At 40.4% G+C, this 18,184-nt stretch overlaps 1 protein-coding gene across 2 annotated transcripts in view; it reads right to left on the bottom strand.

The window, feature by feature from the left end:
• furinb (furin (paired basic amino acid cleaving enzyme) b) overlaps positions 1–18,064 on the bottom strand; it is a 93,496-nt gene extending 75,432 nt beyond the window's left edge. The window contains exons 1-2 of one of the 2 annotated variants that reach the window (XM_084933021.1): positions 17,534–18,064; positions 8,277–8,554 (exon numbers count right to left, since the gene is read on the bottom strand). In XM_084933021.1, the coding sequence (XP_084789147.1) occupies positions 8,277–8,453 (177 nt within the window). In that variant the 5' untranslated portion in view covers positions 8,454–8,554; positions 17,534–18,064. Of the gene's footprint in view, positions 1–8,276; positions 8,555–17,162; positions 17,458–17,533 lie in introns of those variants that run through there. The other variant, XM_084933022.1, reaches the window with a different exon arrangement.
• Between the last annotated feature and the right edge of the window lie 120 nt (positions 18,065–18,184).

The following is an 18,184-nucleotide window of genomic DNA, read 5'->3' as shown; positions in this document are numbered from 1 at the left end:
CCATCATTATCAGAGTAGGCGTAGGAAACATAATAAATGCAATTTTTCATGTTACATGTTTATTTGTCACCTCCCTGGATCGAACAGCGGCACTTTCGTGTGGTAGGCAAATGTGTAAATAGCTACTAATGCCGCAATTACTTACATACACTAATTATAGTTGGTTAAAATCAATCAGCATTGTATGTAGACCTGAAAATGTTTCTTAATGCTGGAAGTGAGAAATAAACTCCCGGTGCACTCATTTTTACCTGTGCACTTTTTAAAAAATGAGTTTTGGGCACAGATTGAATGTTACAGAGAGTGGAAAGCACCACCACAATAACAGTTTCCTCTGCTGCCTGGCAGCAATGTTACTGGTCATCAGTGATGCCATAGGGGAGCAAAAGGATGATTGGACCATGAACGAACCTGCCCAAACCCCAGTGATTACAGACATTGAAAAAAAATAAATAAAAAATACAAGTGAGTGAATACATTTATAGAGTATACAAGCAAAATAACAACAACAGCAAAAAATCTTTAATAGACATCAAACATCAGCAAATAGGTTAATGCAGTCCAGAGTCAGCAGAAACACATTGTTTATACTGCAATAAGTTATAAATCTTAACATACTCAGTAAGTAACATCTGTGGGAGTGATTTTTTTCAGCTAAAGAGCAACACAAGGTAGGAAAAGTGGAGCCTATTGTGCCTCGAGTTAAATTAAGCTGAAGCTTCATTCTTCCTTGTGAACAAAAAGTCAAAGCACTGCAAAAGAAAAGTAGTCAATACTGGCCACATTATGAATGCAAACGTTCTTTCAAAAAGCTCTCCCTGAAGAAAGGAGACGTGAATGAAGGCTGAAGATCCACATGCATGGCTGGCTCCGTATCTCAAGAGGAACTCAGAGCAGTCTGATAGACTTAATCCTTTTCCATATACTGGATCTATACTGTCAAGTCCTTGAGGCGTCCGACCAGTACAACCAGCATTTCCACTAAAACACTCCTTCTGACCATCATTCTTAAGTAGTTTGGGTGCAAACATGTTACCACCTGCTGTTAATAACAGGAGTAATGAGAGCCTGAGTTTTATACTTTAAAGACTTTTTGAGATTTAAAACACCATTTTAAGAATCTTTTGAGTAACGATGTCCATGGATCTCTCTCTGGCAGAGCACCAACCCGCTTTTAGGAGACAATTTTGGAAACATCTAAAAGGACTACGGCTGCAGGCTACATATAATGAAGTAGTGCATTTAAATGAGAGACAGCTTGGGGACAAGGAAGAACGCTTTACTCAGATCAGTAAACACTGAAATAAAACAGAAGCTTGAGGATGAGGTTCACTAAAGGAGAGAGAGACAAAAAGAAGGAAGCAGGCCTGCAAACAACCTATTAATATTGGACATTTTAAGAGAGGAAGAGATTAAAGAGGACAGCGAGTGAAAAAGAAAAAGGATGAGAGAATGATGCAGGCATAAAATACCTCTGATATGTGTGGTTTTAGAGAAAAAGAAGAAAGCTGTGAAAGATTGTCTATAACGACTACTTCATATTCAAGAAAGACCAGTGAAAATAAACACAGTAAGAAAAACAGAACACAAAGTAAACGTCACTTTCATAGGAGCCTTACAAAACGTTTGAAAAGGACAGCTGTGGCCTAGATATAGGATAATGCATGACATAGTTTTATTAAAAAAAAAAAAAAAATGACTGCCCTCTTCCAGCACCAGAGTCAATCTGCTGGAAATAATATTCTGGCAATTTTCACCATGGCAACCTAATGCCAGTCCAGGCTGTGGAGTGTTGTTACAGATCAAAAGGGGTTTACGGTATAGCTGTGAGGCAGTGAGCAGGAGCAGAAAGTTGCATCAAACCCCAGGATAAGGGAGATAAATAATTACAAAAACAAATACACGCACATGCACACACACACACACACACACCACACTGATCTACATTTACAGAGCCTAATGCTACTAGAGACCGATACTTTCTTAAACCTCGCCTCAACAAAAAGCCCAGTTTTCACTCTAAATACAAACGATTTATTGCATGGAGAGTTGTGTTTTGTCCCAAAAGGAAAGCTGTGTCGCCACAACGTCCACAGAAAGGCTTTCTGTTAATAAAACAGTTTTTATTCCCACTCAGCTATTTCTTTGTTGACTTATCTTTATTGCTCAAGTCGTTTACATTTATTGTATTTATTTCACTTATTTCCCATATTATTCACACCTTTTGCTTTCTTCATATTTGATGGTCTTATTTAACCGTTTACTTTTCCTTTAGACTGCGATCTATTTTGTGCTGCTCTGTAAAACACTTCCTAAATATGATGGCATCAGACATGAATAGTAAACAGGAGTTGACAGGAAAGAGGGGCAAGAGCACAGGGGAAAGACGTGTACCTGGGCCACTGCATTTCAGCCATAAAGCACACGGTCACCTGCTCTAACATTAAGTTAAACTGGTGCCCACTAAATGCTACTTGTGAGTTTCATATTAGACTAACATTTTGATATATTATGTCCAGTTGAAAACAAACAAACAAACAAACAAACAAAAAAAGTGGGCTTTGCCCCCTCAATATGGACATTAAAAATGATTTTGACTCCACTTTTAGTATCTTGGTTACAGCACAAACTCATATAATGGTAATATGAACACTTAACTTTAAAGGCACTCTTGACAGACTGAGACTTCGTCCTTCAAATGTGTGCAAAACATGCAGTAGAAATAAATGTAAAACATCACCTTTTTTGAATGCACTAACTAGACATCTATTCAAAAACCTCTCCAAACATGTCAGGGTGACAAAAAACACGCAGTGAATCTTTAAATATAATAGAATAATACTTCCTTATCATCGAGTTAGAATCTGTATTGAGTATCCAAACCATTTGCCAACAGGTTGGCTACTAGTGAAAAGTGAATGATATAATTACAAACATTTCATTAAATGCAAGCTATGCTTTTAACTATGAACTTCTGTGTCATTTTATACACATTTCATTTCTTGTGGTTTAGAAAAAAAAGAAAACATGTTATTGACAACAAGTGGGGAAAATATGATGGTTACAGTGACAATCAGACACTGTCGGAATCATCTGTAGTGCATGACCTAAAAAGGCAAAAGAAAGGACAGAAGCAAAGGCAGAAATAACTCATTCTAGAAATGACTTCCGACTTAAGATACATAAAAAATGAAAGGAAAACCCCGAACCCCTGAGCCCAACAGTCCTGTGGGGCATCTTCCTGGCATGGTTCGATGCACTTGTCGACCTAATAGAGAAGAGTCGCTACAAATTAATATGAAGTTATTCTGGGTGATCACCTTAATCCTACAATAAATCCAGATGAAAGTGGTCGCTTGTATGACCAAAGATCCCCCATCCATATAGCAGAAAGGGTCGCTTGAATGCCTTGATAAGTATGAAAGTGATGTGAATAATATGTCACGATTTCAACCCAAGTAAAACCCCAGAGATTTAAGGCTGACTGTGTGGGGCAGCGCTCTCCATCATGAACTGACGTAAGATTTTTGCTGGAGAAAGGTGCTCCATCGTTTCAGTAAGCCCCAGAGACTTGGTAGAATCTATGTCAAGGTGTACTGAAGCTATAGTGGGAGAACAATGGCGGAGCACACCTTACAATGACACCTTATGTTGGTTTTTCTTTCAATTTATCACCAGTCTGGTAGAGCAAAAAAGGAAAGTTGACTCAATCTTACACTTTCTTGGAATAAATTCTTGCTAACATTATAATATATTAGTACCACTTCAGACTCCATCTCCTGAGGTTCATTAGTGCCAACGGCAAGACTTTGCAACTTTTATTCAGAGAAGCACTCGTCCCCATTTCTTTTTTCAAAGTCCTATGAGGAACCAAAATCAGCAAATACTGCAGGCGGGTGCACGTCTATATGCAGGAGAACAGTGAAATATAACTTTATGATTGAGCCTAAAGTGTTGAAGAAGTTTATGTGCAAGAAAGGGAAAGAAAGTAATCTTAACTGATTAGAGAAAAGAATTGATGTTGCTTTTTTGAAACTATTTACTTAAAATAACTGGGGGGGGTTTAAAGAGCCAAACCAATGACACATTCTCACACAAACACATCCTCCCCATTGCACTTAAGGCAAATGAATGCAAGATAAAACCAATAACACAGTCTAATATAAACAGCCTCTCTCTCTCAGAGCTCACTTTACAAATCACATTCAAATAGAAAATAATCAAACTCTTCTCGCTAGAAAAACAAACGGCCTTAAAAGCATTAGTGCCACATCTGCATGCACTCAGTGCTGGTGTGTTGTGACAATCTCCCACAGCCACTACATGATGACAGAAAGAAAGGGAGTGCGTGAGAGTGAGATGTATTTCATGAAATCATTTTGTTGCATTTCTTTTTTTTTTTGGCCAATCAAATAAGCTCACTGAATCAAATAAAGGAAGAGAGAGAATACGCCAGTTGGTTGACATGTCACATAGTTGGCAAGGTATCATGCAGAGACAACTGCAGATTGCAGAACCTTCCACCTAGCACAGAAAAGTTGAGTCTGAAAGAGTATTTTAGTACTATAACTTGAGACAAAATGATTGCAATCAAACATTCATTCATTGAATGGGAATGGTCTGTAAGCTGTGCAACACTGAAGCCAATGGAGTGGAGGGCTGTTCAATATAACGATATATATCGGATGACGATATAAAAACGTCTATCGTTTCATTTTACGCTATCGTTTGTTTCGTGGTGTCGCAAAATAAACTGTTTACGGCAATATTTTTTTCATCGTTTTGATGGTCACTGTAGTGGCTATATTAATTTATTAAAGTTCTCTCTTTCTCTTATATTCAATATAAACACACTATGGACGGACAAGCGCCTGTTTTTATGGGCTGTCGTTAGCAACAACGACGGTAAAACCATCGCATGAATTTTCAAAATAAATGGAATCACATGAAAAAGTATGCAGAGTATTGACGGATTAGAAGCAAAAAAGAGCCGCCAGGTGCTAAAAAATAAACCTTAGACTCAAACGTTAGAACAGGCTTTCCCCGCAGCACGCCGTGTAATAAATACTCACAAAGAAAACGGCGACCGTTACAACCTATGTCTAAAAATGTGTAGTTTCATGCATCGGTTAAAACACTCGACTCCAGGTACAAGACGCCCAGCTGGAAACACTTCACCTACCCGAGATTCACAGAATTTACAGAAAATATTACATTTTTTGTGATTTATATCGTTATCGGACGATAGATGTTTTATATCGGGATATGAGATTTTGGTCATATCGCACAGCCCTAATGGAGTGTTTTCCTGCAGTCTTAAAAGAAGGCCCCCCGCCAAGGGAAGCTGACTGTGTGAAGCTGAACAAAAAAGCCCTTATTTGAGATTACACTACAGCCACATGTTTACAGTGAGTTAGCTATAAATAGAAAGAAACTGGGAGAGCCAGATGGAGAGATGCAGAAAGAGAGAAGGACAAAGAAACAAAGAGAAAGGCTGTGGCGTTAGACGTCTAATCCAGGGTGATTCAGTCTGTCACCACCTACAGAGCCTGCCCATCCTCATAAAAACAATGATTCTGACTTGGCTCACCAAGAACGCAACATGACATTTAGCTCCTAACCCTACCATAGAACTCCCACACAAACACAAAGCATTACGAAGAAAGGAGGCCAAAATTTAACACAGATACAACAAACAGATACAACGATGCCGATAAACAAAGTCTTGATGACATTTACACTTAAATATCAGCATGAAGCATAATCAAACGCGCACATTATCCCTTATACACTCAAAGAAAATTAGGCCGAAACATAATAAGTGAATCTGCAAATACAAAAAGACGTGCAGAGACAATAAGGTGTTTCTAAGCACCACAGTGAACAAATAATCAGTTACGTGATGATCCTGTAATCACATTAGTGATAAAAATCCAATTAAGTCCTGATTATACATCAGCCTCTTTCCTCTCTACAAGAGCCCTATAGAACCACCACCAAGGATGATGGGAAAATGAATAAGTCATTCCCTCTCTAAGCTGCCAGCTCTACAAAGTCTTGCCTAACTCATACCCTCACATAACCCACACTACACTGTCAGAGAGCAGATACTGCACATAGCCCGTATATCATCATTCTGTCATAGCACCCACTCAGAAGAGACTAAAATAAAACTTATTTGGGTGCTTCTGTAAAACAATGACTGAAGATGTACTCCTACAAAATCTAATTCCAGACGGTGGATAATACTAAATTTCTTCCAGTCATCCAGCACTTTTCTGTCCATAACATCATGCTACACTAGCTTTACTCCTTTCTTTGTTAGCGTCTCCCACACACGCTCCTAGCTTTCACCGTGTTTAGGAAATTAGTATTTGTATCATTTATCCCTAAACTTGCAGCCAACTATAACCACCACCCTTGGAATATCTGCCTCCCACATCCACACTGCAGGGAAAAAAAAACAGAACCCTCCGCTTTTGGAGAAAAGTGCCACAGGCTTGGTTGGGGTGAGGTAAGTAGGTTTTTCTTAGAGCCCACTCTTCAAAATGAGTCTGCATGCAATTCTCTTTCATTTTCCAGGACCCTAGCTTAATTTCGTGTGCACTTAACTGACAATCTGCCATACGGGATCATAGATTTTGCAAACCCAGAGTCATCTTAGAGGATTCATTTCTCTGCCTTCTGCCAGCATCTCTTCATTTGACGCAATCAGTAATTAACAGAAAGTAGAAAACTAAACATCTATCCTTTAATTAAGTGGTATTATAGGCAGAGGCTCGAAATGTTTCTGTAGCTGGGTGAAATGAGGGCAACAGTGATAAACAGAAGGCAGGAACTGATTAAACTTTTTTTTCCTAGGGAAAGTGATCACATTAGAGGAATATGAGAGAAAGAAGAATTACCTCATTCTGAGAAGAGATACTGTTTTGGCTCTAGAGTATATATATCTGTATTTTGTGAGCAGTATATTGATGGGTTCATTTTACCCAATTCATTCTATCCAGAACTTACAGAATCATTTTACAGTATAAGTGTTAGGGGCCAATATACCGAAGCCTTCTTTTATCCAGCACTACAATAGTTTTATACTTTAAGCCTGAAGCTACTGCAGTATCTACATAAATACTAAAGAAACTGCACATTTAAAAATAATTTAAGTTCCTCAGAGAGGCTCAACGTTTGGTCACATGGATGTGATCTATTATAATGGACGTAAAGAGCATTTCCTATTGACACAAGTCTAATCTTGTCCAGATTGTCAAAAAACCCGAACTACAACTATTTGCTAGGATAAAAGACTAAAAACTTCTGGCTTTGCACTCCAGACAAAACCATCTTTGACAATAAAAAGGCAGGAGAGATAAGCCCGATTTAATTTCGCAAACCTCTCTTTCAGAGAATCCTCTTTAGTTGAGGTGGGTAGAGGTGGGATGGGAATATGCAGAACCTCCTACGCATAGTCGTAAGAAGTAATCCATAGGGCTGTTCACTGGCGTGTGCATGTGTGTGTGTGTGTGTGTGTAACACTCCAGCAGCTCCACACAGACACATGCAAATGAAGTAAAGTCTCAAGTGAAGCAACAAGGGAAAAGGGGACCAAATAGCGACTCGCTGTCAAGTGCTGAGCACAAATATGAAAAAGCTTAGCCTCTGAAGCATTTTGATATGTGAGGGACCTAATACGCTGAAAGAACAATAAGTCACTTCTCTGTCTCTCCTCCTCATTCTTCACCCTCTGACAGTTGTTTTTTTTCCCTCTCCCGTATCTCAAAACTGTGTGATACAACAGTTTAATTAAATAAAATGACTTGGCAAGACCACAAACAGCAACTGAAGTGCTAGCAATAAAATTAAACTAGCTACATCATAATTAAACAGAGCCACCGTCCTTCAGACCCTAAAATATCACCCTTATTATTGCCGTCTATTCCTACCACTGTTCTGCAAACACGAGTATGCGCCAGCATGGTAAGAAGTCATGCATGCCCCACTTAAGCTACAAGAAATGGGAAGAGGCCAGACTTTAACAATCCACTGAAAAAAAGAAAATATTGTCTAAGTGTCATGTCAGGCTCTCTGATGCACACTTGCTTTGTAAGCCTGAGACTTGCAAGACTTTGCTGTAACAAACCATGGCTGTGTATAGTAAAGTAAAATCTAGTAGGTAGGTGATATATAGGAGAGAAACGAATCCAAACAGACATATGCGGCATATATAGTATAACATTTTAGACACTGTAATAGAAGGAAGGAGTAAGAGACGTAGAACTTACATGGCCATGGTTGATGAAACCATGTTCCCTGGCGATGCGATCAGCTTCCCCAGGGCCCCCATTGATCTGGACAGCCCACGTATTGGTGTAGACCTTTGCAGCATCAATCCAATTCAGTTCAGCTGTCAGCAGGACAAAGACTGTCCACAAGAGAAGCAGGGCCACCCTGGCATCCATTAAAAGGAGAACTTCACAGCGCAGTTTATCTGTCCGTCTGTTGCTGTGTCCCAGGCAGAGTGGGGATGCTCCACCTTACAGCAGCAAAGTAGAACACTGGCCTGGAGATGAGAGGACAGAGCAAGCTATAAACACAAACATGGCCTTCTTAACTGGGTCACTCTTGGGTTTGAATTACCTACCGCAGACACCATTCACAAAAACAAACCCAGAACTGCATCAAAAATAGACACCACACCCACAGACCTTATCAAGCATGAAATTTACTCACAGTCTGCTGTCAGACTCTGAGAAGAAGACCACATCTTAATAAATGTGCAAAGCATAAATATTAGGTCAGAAACAGACAAGGGCTGTGCCAAAAACTGAATCATTTTCCAATTCTCTTTCATTTTTTTGAGACTTGAAATGGTAATGTATGATAATGATATACAGTAGGCATGTTGCTGCAATACAGGAAGAGCTCCTAGCAAACCAATATACAGCTACTGGCAAAAAGAGGGGAAACGTGTCTGAGGAAGAAAATATTTAAATTTTACTCATGCACTGCTCTTCATTATAAGGTATTCCATTTTTTTAAATAACAGACTGCTTATTAGGTACGAAAAGGTACTTTCAACACATTTAACAGAATAGTAAAATAAGCACGCTAAAAAGGACCATTATTTGAGCAGATGTTCAAATGAGCAAGATTTTCAACTGAGATCGTCTGCTGCTCTTTGCTTTGTAGCTCTTTGGATCATACAAAAGGAGCCTGTAAGTCAAACATGAAAAGGAAAGCTTTAAGGTAAGTTAACTGACTCAGAGTGTGAAGACAGATAAGGTGTGGTTATCTGCTAAGTATATCAGCTCATCCTAAGAGAACAGGAGATCGAGACCATACAGGCCTAAACGGCTCACTGGTAACGCTGCTGATCACACAAAAATTATATCAAATGTATCAATCCACACAACACACTTAACCGATGTGGAAAAAAAAATCTCAGATGTTGTAAATTTGCTGAATTTGCAGTGTAGGCCCCCCAATTTGGTACACTTCCATTTAGAATATTTATGTCAACATTTCTGGACATCAGGATTTTTAGATTTAAAGTATTAAACTGTTAAGTTAGCTGTTCATTGCCTTAGAAACCCTAAAAAGACAAAAAAGGGGAACACTTGATCATCACAGTATAATACAAAGTCACTAAACTAGTCATTACTTCAGTGTTATCCATCTGTCCAGTTAGAAGGCATACACACTAGGGCTGCCACGATTAGTCGACTAGTCACGATTACGTCGACTATAAAAATCGTCGACGACTAATTTAATAGTCGACGCCTCGTTTGAAGCTTTAAGATCCCAAAAGACGCAGGAATAAGTAGTAGGATTTAAGAGTGTAATAACGGACTGAAACAGAAGATGGCAGCACTGCATGTACAAGGATGCCAGCTGCCGTTAAACCCCGAAGAAGAAGAAACTGCTTTCCAACAATGGCGGCAGCTAGTTAGTTTTAATATTACTCTTATTATTCTTTCTGGTCACAAAATAAACGTTTAACATATTTTCAGGCGAGAATGTAGCTGTGTAAACCTCAAATATCTGCTCAGTTTATCAAGACACCACGTATTTTCAAAAGCACTCCGACGTTTTCGGAGACGTCTGTTACCCACTAGCTCGATAGCTAGCCGGGGGCAAGGCTCACTAGAGCCCGTGAGAACACCGGACTCCCGGCAAATCGTTTTCAAACCCACCGCTGTCTCTCGCTACTCAGCTTAAACATGATATATAAGTCACTTAGATAACTTAAAAATTTTATTGTTTGGCTTTTTTCAGTATTTTATTTGTTCCTGAGTAAATCGGTTTGGCTGAGATTAAAGTTATAGTTTTTACACAGCTGAATAAACATCAAGCAGACAGCTGATTATCAGAAGTGTGAGATGCTCGAGAATTTACTCCGGTGTCCTGTTATATTTTAGGTAGCAAGGAGCAGACGGCTGCGTTTATTAAACTTCACCGAAATAATCTGCAAATTTCATTTAAATTTAATAAACTATCATCTTGTCTTTATTTTTAGTTAGCACATACCTTAAACACTTAAAGCTGTAACCTAATGATAGTTATATAAGAGCAGATGCATGCTGGTGCAATAAGCTGTACGTTTTAAATTCAATGGATGCATTATCTGATTAGTCGACTAATCGCAAAAATAATTGGTGACTAGTCGACTATCAAAATAATCGTTTGTGGCAGCCCTAATACACACGTAACAGACCAAGGACTGGAGATGCCGTGGCATTTGTCACACGTGGTCAATGCAAAGTTTCTCTCATCTGTGAAGAGAACAGGGTGCCAATGATGGACCTGCCAGTTCTGGAGCTCTCAGGCGAATGCCAATTGAGCTGCACTGCGCGGTGCTGTCAGGAGCTCATGCCACCCTCATTGAGTCCAAGTCTTTGTTTGTTTCTGACAGTCTGGTCAGAAACATACACAAGTAGCCTGCTGGAGGTCATTTTGTAGGGCTCTGGTGCTGCTCCTGCTGTTTCTACAACCCTCTTCAGCTCGTCTTATGTAACGCCTTGTCTCCTTGTGTTTGTGGACAGACTTGTATCTCTGAGGTTTCACAGCCTTGCATTATACTGTGATGATCAAGTGCTTCCTTAATGTTTTTTTAGCAGCAGTCAAACTACAGTATACCTGGATACATAGTCAAACTCTCTCAGCTCTCCAATACTCGTTCAAGTTGGTCGTGATCTGCCTTTTAAAACCCCAGCATACTTTACCTAGTGCCACCAGGTGCCTTTGAATAAGATGGTGACAGTCCAGATCCTTCAATAGTGCACATTTTCCTAGGTATACTTTCTTGGTGCACAACTTTTTAAAACACCTGGCAGGTAGGATGTTCAAAGCTTTAAAGAACTTGCTGTGTCTCTTGATGTTATCCTAAGATCATAGGATGAGGAGGCTACACCACTGGTTGCAGGACGTCTTATTTTTGAGCCCGAGGATGTGGTGGATAGAAAGATGGCAGTGGCTAAGAGCATTTGTAAGATGCCTTATGGAAAGTAATACCTGATCATGTCAAAAAGGGCAGAAGGCAGCACAATTTCTTGAATCATACAATTTATCTTTCGAATTCAGCCTTTTAGATTTACAATGCAACTAAAAACTTTTTTACTACATCTGGGAAAGTTTCAGCCTCAAACCTTCAGTTTAGATTGAAAAAATAAATTCTATTTATTTCTCTGCTGGAAAAAAGTGGATTGCTCCCTACAGACAGGTTTGTTTTTTCCCGAAGCGAAGGTATCTTGGCATTCTTTCACAAGTAATGGGTAAAAGGAGCAGTCAATCTACATTCAGACACTCATTTATGGTCATGAGTTCTGGGTAGTGATAGAAAAAAAATGAGGCTGTGGATGCAACTGACTGAAAATATTTTCCTTTGCACAGGAGCTGGGCTCAGGCTTTCAGGTTACACTCATACCAAACTAACCGTACCACGCCAGGTCACGTTTAACCCCAAAAATTACAGTTTGTTTGACACGTGTGATTGCTCTGTGCTGTGCCCTGACCTGCTTGAAGAGGTGGGTCCAGGTGAGATTTAGTGGTCCTCACATAATAGGAGTACAAAATCTGCCCAAGAACAGTATGCCGTGTTTCATATAGCTACAGTGAAAAACGGTTTAGGTAATCAGCAAATGTTTGGTGCATTTGAAAAGACAGTGTGACACTACTTTCCCAATCAAGCCACAAAATCCTTGAAATCATGACCCTTTTTGTACTCTGCAAATGTGTTTTTCCAAGTATGATATTTAAGTTTGAGTGAGCATGAGAAAGGGGATTTGAGATGCTGAGATGAACTGATGTGTACTCCGGTCCCAATCGCTAATCTCAGTGTATGCGCAGGCCAGTGAGAGAGCGGGGACTGTCGTGCTAGTGCACGCTACATGGCAGCCGTACCGAATGGAAGCACGCCCTTGGAGACGGAGTGGGAAGCTCGTACATCTGAGGGAGCTTGGAGTAGATCCACTACTCCTTCATGTTATAAAGAGCCAGCTCAGGTGGCTCATGCATTTCACAGAGAAAGCTACCCTAAGGACTTTGGGTTAGATTGAAATTCCTCCAGATACATTTTATATGTTATCTGGGCTGCGATAAACTCGGGATCCCCCAGGAGGAGTCTGGAAATGTTGCTGGGTAAAAGGAAGTCTGGGATATTCTGCTTAATGTGCTTCTACAATGATCCGACATTGGACAAGAGGAAGAAAATAAAGGACGGGTTAGTCGTAAACACAATTTTTTTTATTTTGACCAAAATCCTTTCCTTGTGGTCTGATAAGAAAAACCTCCCAACTCCAAATGATATGCTTTTAGCAGTAGGAATTTGGAGGCAACTGCTGTTTTTGCCGTAAACTCCTCACTTCCCCGAAAATACCCTCAATCCCTCAATCTTCCAAACAATTATCCCATTTGCGCAGATTGCATAGATTCAAACTATTCAAAGAGTAGACGCTCGCTTCTGTGGCTTCACAAATGTGGTGTGGGTGTGATTTGAGCACAACAGAAGAAATGGTGGAAACATGACCACGGGCTGTCACTCTTCCTGTGGAGTATTTCTTCTGAGCTCATTAGACACTATGCTAGCACCACAAAAACAGGGGCAGGGGTCTGCTGTTACCGAGACGGCTGAGAGATGGAAGAATAGATGGAGAGCGAGAATAGGGGAAGAGAGAGAGGAGATAGAGGTGGTACTGGTGGGGTCCCTCCCCCTCATACAGCACTGCGGAAAACAACAAGCACATTATAATACAACTCCCAAAACACCTTCTTTCAAAATGCAGCCTGGAGAGGAATTAACAAGTGGCTGCTTACTCTTACAATATACATCAAAGGCCTAAAAGTAAGCCGTAGCTTCAACCTTCACACCAAAGGAGAACTAAGACTTCAGAATCTAAACTACAATGAAAATACAAAATGAGTTGCATAACCTCGATTGAGATTAGTACAACACTGAACCTTCAGTGGACGTGCAGGGGTGGATAAATGACCCGTGATTTGCTAAAATAACATGACAGATTTGAAATATTAACTGAACACTTTCTGTTTCAAGCTATTGTCAGGACTTCTAAAAGTCCTGATAAGGAGGACGAGAAATCTTTTATTTTTTTCCCCCAAAGTAATTTCTTACTGCTGAAACAGAGTAGGAGCAACAACTTCTGCCACGATGTTCTTTCTAGACGATTCAAAATCCTCTCTTATTCTTCAGCATCAGCAACTAAGTTGTCCTTCAAGAGGACGCATCACATCAGCTGATCCCTTGTTCTTGCTCAGTGGTCAGCAGAACTTTGCAGGCTCCGTTGAAGAAGCTTAGCACAGACTGACTCGTGTGCTTTGACTCACTCATTATTCAAGCTGTTTGAGATTAGAGGGAGATGAATCAGCAGTGCATCAGCAGTGTCCATTAATTAATGTTTTGATAACTTCCCCAGTCCATTAGACTGCAGCCCCTGTACCCTAAACACTTGCAGCAATAAACAGATTAAAACTGCTCAAAAATAGTCCACATTATTTTTTTATTATATAAACATGGTAGGGGATTTTTAATGCACTTTTTGAGTACACTGTTATTATTATCCTAATGCTGTATTTTATAGGTTGTATATAATTTAAAGGTTACAGTTACAGCCTAACACATTCACCAGCAGAAACTATATTATTGGCTTAACTGACTCATCAGTAAATGATATTAGTGGCTATTAGTGGCCTGCATTTTTATAGGTTGCAAACAGTAAAGCATTGATACATTGGACAAACGGTGCATCGGCTTACATCTGCGGTGTTGACTGATATCGGCCTATCGACAAGTCAGGTGACATTTACCTATGGCAGCGACATGTTTATCTGTTGTGTCACATCAATCAGTCGGGGTCGCAGGGGGAGGGGTGGTGGGTGGGGGGCTGGAGTCTATCCTAGCAGATGCTGGGCGACAGAGCTGACAGGCTGCTAGTCCATTGCGGGGTTAACACAGACAGACTGATAACCCTTCACACTCAGACCTACAGCCCATTTAGACTCACCAGTTAAGCCATTAAGCATGTTTCTAGGGAGCCTTGCAGGAGCCTTCTTGCTGTGTGGCGACATTGTGCCGCCTTCCAGTTATTTAAAGCAATTAAATAACAGGAGGCGCATTTGAAATATACTTTCCCGTTTGTTTAATTCCTAAATTTACTCTTACTGCCATCCCCCATAAAAAAGCTTTTTATCCAGCTATAACGACTTTACATATCTTTGTTATAGCTTTCTTGTAATCAGATTAGAGGTATCCTTGCCAAACATAAATTACATTAAAAAAATAACATCATCCAGTCATTATTTATTTTAAAATGTTCCGATTTCAAAATTGGTATTTGACATAAAACTCAGTAATTGCTGCTGAGTGCAAAGATAAATAAATAACAAGGGCACAACATTTAATAGTAACTCAAACACCATCAGTCAAATGAAGCAATATTGTCAGCAGCATGAACCTGAATCAAACTCAATTCTTAAGACAAGAAAATTCAAAATATTCTTTTCTTTTAGTTGGAAAAGACTTGATTTCCCAAAGCTCTGGAGCAGCTGTTTAGTCAACAGCACACTGCTATCACAAGTATTCCCAGTAGGTTAAATGTGATTTATCTGACAAGGAGTTTAATAGAATAGAATAACCCTTTATTGTTACTGTACATGTACAAAGAAATTATGGGTGCTCCACCCCAACTGTGCAGGAGTAAAAAAATAAATAAAAATTAAAGACATCAGGAATAAATAGCAAACAGAAGAAATATATACAGTCTGGAGGAATATGTACAAAACAACAGAAAGGCACACAATGTGCAATTGGTTCAGTCCGGAGCAACATGACAAACATAATGAGACAAAATAGCATCCACCCTTGCTGACAGATGAGAATAAAGAACAAGTTGCATCAAGAACCATTCCAAACTTTCCAATCCATCGGAATCGTGTGCTTCCAAGAATATCAGTTCTGGATTATTTTTATAACAGCTCCCGTGCTGCAAACCCATAACGTCAAACTCATGGCACTAGAGCTTCTGTACACCTGAGTCACAACAAAGTTTTTTTTCCTGCTGTTGCACTCTGTTCAGACTCAGAGATGAAAAAAAAAAAGTTCATTTAACCCATGAACACCTGGTTTGTCTTCCCTCCGCAAGAAAAAAAAAAAAAATCAAAAAAATTAATCATATGTGAATCGATAAAGAGTCTGCAAGCAGAATCAATAATGGAACTGGTATAGATAGATTTCTTTTTTTAATCAATATCCATTTCTTTACTTGATGGAGAGCAACTGCCAATTTCCATTAGCAATGACAAGAACACAAAGCTGTGACAGACCATATGCAGCACTCCAGCTCTATTTCAGGCTGCCCACCAGCCAAATCTACACCCACCATGTGCTCTGGGCTGGCCTCTCACAGAAAACCAAGGCACACAACCATGCTGCAGCATTTGTGAAGTACCACTGACAGCCAAGTATTCTTTCCTGAGAGGGAAAATTGCTCCAAGTTAGAGTGCGATTGGAAAGCCAGAGGCACTGCACAGGCATGTTGTGCTCTATCAGGACTGCACTACACGGCGGGATGTGAGCTGTGCAGTGATCATCTGAGACACGCCGTGTAGCGAGTGAGAACGCCATGACTGACTGCCACTAAAGCCTAATCCATCCTGGCTCCCACTGTCTATAAGTTACAGAGATGGAAAAGCCTGATAAAAATGTTGTCTGGGGCAGCAGCATCAATGTGTCCAGGAGGAAGAATCAATTCTGTAAGTAATGTCCCACAGAGACATCCAACCCCATTTTTAACAGCCATCTGAATCTTGGCATTTATCCCCGCGGTAAACTTCCCCCTCATCTAAGACAACCTCCTTCCTACTTTATAGATGAGTTATATTGTTGACAAGTTTGTCTCCCTACTTATTTCTCCTCCACTGCATTCCTGTTTTATATCTCTTATAAACCATGTGCTGCTAAGGGCTCACACCTTTAGGACCACTAGTACTGGATTTAGGAGTACAGGTGACAAACTGAGTGGAGATTGGAGGCTGGAGGTTGACGGCAAAGTCTTTCTCTATCTATATAAACTTAAGAAGGCACCTTTGCCTAGACCTAAAGGAAAAGCACAGAAGATCAGTCAGTCTTTGATGTGGTGATGTAGCGTAGTCGGAATAAGAAGGATGCCCTGAGCCATACTTTTTGCCTCAACAACTGGTGACCTTGACTTCCTTCTTTGGTTTACTTCTGGTGGGAACTGCACTAGAAGTACAAACAATATTACCCACGGGGTAGGGACAGCATGACTTGGATTACTTTAGGTTTAGTTTTGCAGCTTGTTTGCTCAAACTGAGCTGCTCTTCAAGCACGTATACAGTGTTTGACGGAGACTAACGCACTGCTTTGGTGTTTTTCCACCCCTGCCAGACAAACAGAACTGAGTGAAATTTACTACAGCTATCTTCACCACACATAGATAAATGCACTTGATTAGCTTTACTCCCTATTAAAGCATCAGGTTGAATAACTATGAGACCGCAAAAATAAAGAGTGTGCGCGCAAGACAGGCAGAGGACAGTGGAAACAGACTGTAAACTGAATCAGCCGAGCCAAATGTGACATCCTGCAGAAAACAGCACTGTAAATACAACAGTTAAGGACAATCGTGTTATCTTACCACCAATAAACTTCAGCAGAGGAGCGCGTCTGAGCAGAGCTGGCCAACTATGTCACTAAGCCATGTCTCTACCAATAAATAAATTTAAAAAAAAAAAGAAGAGTCCCCTGTACTGGTTTAAAAAAAATAAAATAAAAAATCTTGTTATCTAGACTGGAGAAGCATTCACCTGACTGGGAGGACTGGTGAGCGCTGTTGGCAGCGCTGGCAGAGACTGCTGAAACGCTTTCCGCTAATACTCCCATTGTTCCCACCCACTCTGGCACAGCTCCCCTCCCAGCTTTGAACGCATCAAAAACTCACGGATTAAAAAGAAGAAGAAGAAAAAAAAATAGCAAAACAGTAAAGCGGGTGTCAGCCGTAGGAGTTACCTTAGCAAGTCAAACACCAGTGAGGACCGAGACGGCATGCCTCCTCATCCTCCCTCCGTGCGGAGACTCCCATTCCTCCTTCTGCGGGTTTCACTTGCAACTTTACATCTAACCTGACACTGTGCGTCCTTTACTCGGTCCGGGAGATTATTTACAAGGCTACCCGCATGCACCCATCTTCACCGAAAAGTGCTCAGTTCAACTATCCCGTCTTGCTTGTCATCCTCCACCAACTTACAGCCACCATGGTTATATTTTGCCAGTTAACTTCCACCGTCGAGCCCAGTTATGTCTTCGGAGGCTTCTTCTAATAGGTTTAAGTCATTTCACGTGGTTTGTTTGCTGGCTGGAGTAGTGCTGTTTTTAATTTACACACGTACAAATTAAACAGCACGGACAGACAAAGGGGAAAATAAGCCGCTACGTGCCAATACAATAAAGCGGTTCAGGATTGGATGAAAATTACAACAACTTGCCACTAACCCTTTTCTCCAGGAAATACGTCACGTTTAGAGCGAGTGGCTTATAGTGTGCGCTTGATGTGTATCGTCGCAGTCTCCTATAGGGACGGGGCCAGCTGTTGTGTAGCTCGCCTAAAGTCACGCTAATCCCTTTTTTCATTTGACAATAGCAGGATAAATAATAATATTC

This window comes from Perissodus microlepis, chromosome 7, assembly GCF_051167445.1.
Source record: "Perissodus microlepis isolate ML-2025 ecotype Zambia chromosome 7, ASM5116744v1, whole genome shotgun sequence".
Taxonomy (NCBI): Eukaryota; Metazoa; Chordata; class Actinopteri; order Cichliformes; family Cichlidae; genus Perissodus; species Perissodus microlepis.
The sequence above is the reverse complement of the archived record's forward strand: the minus strand, read 5'-3'. Positions and strand labels throughout refer to the sequence as shown.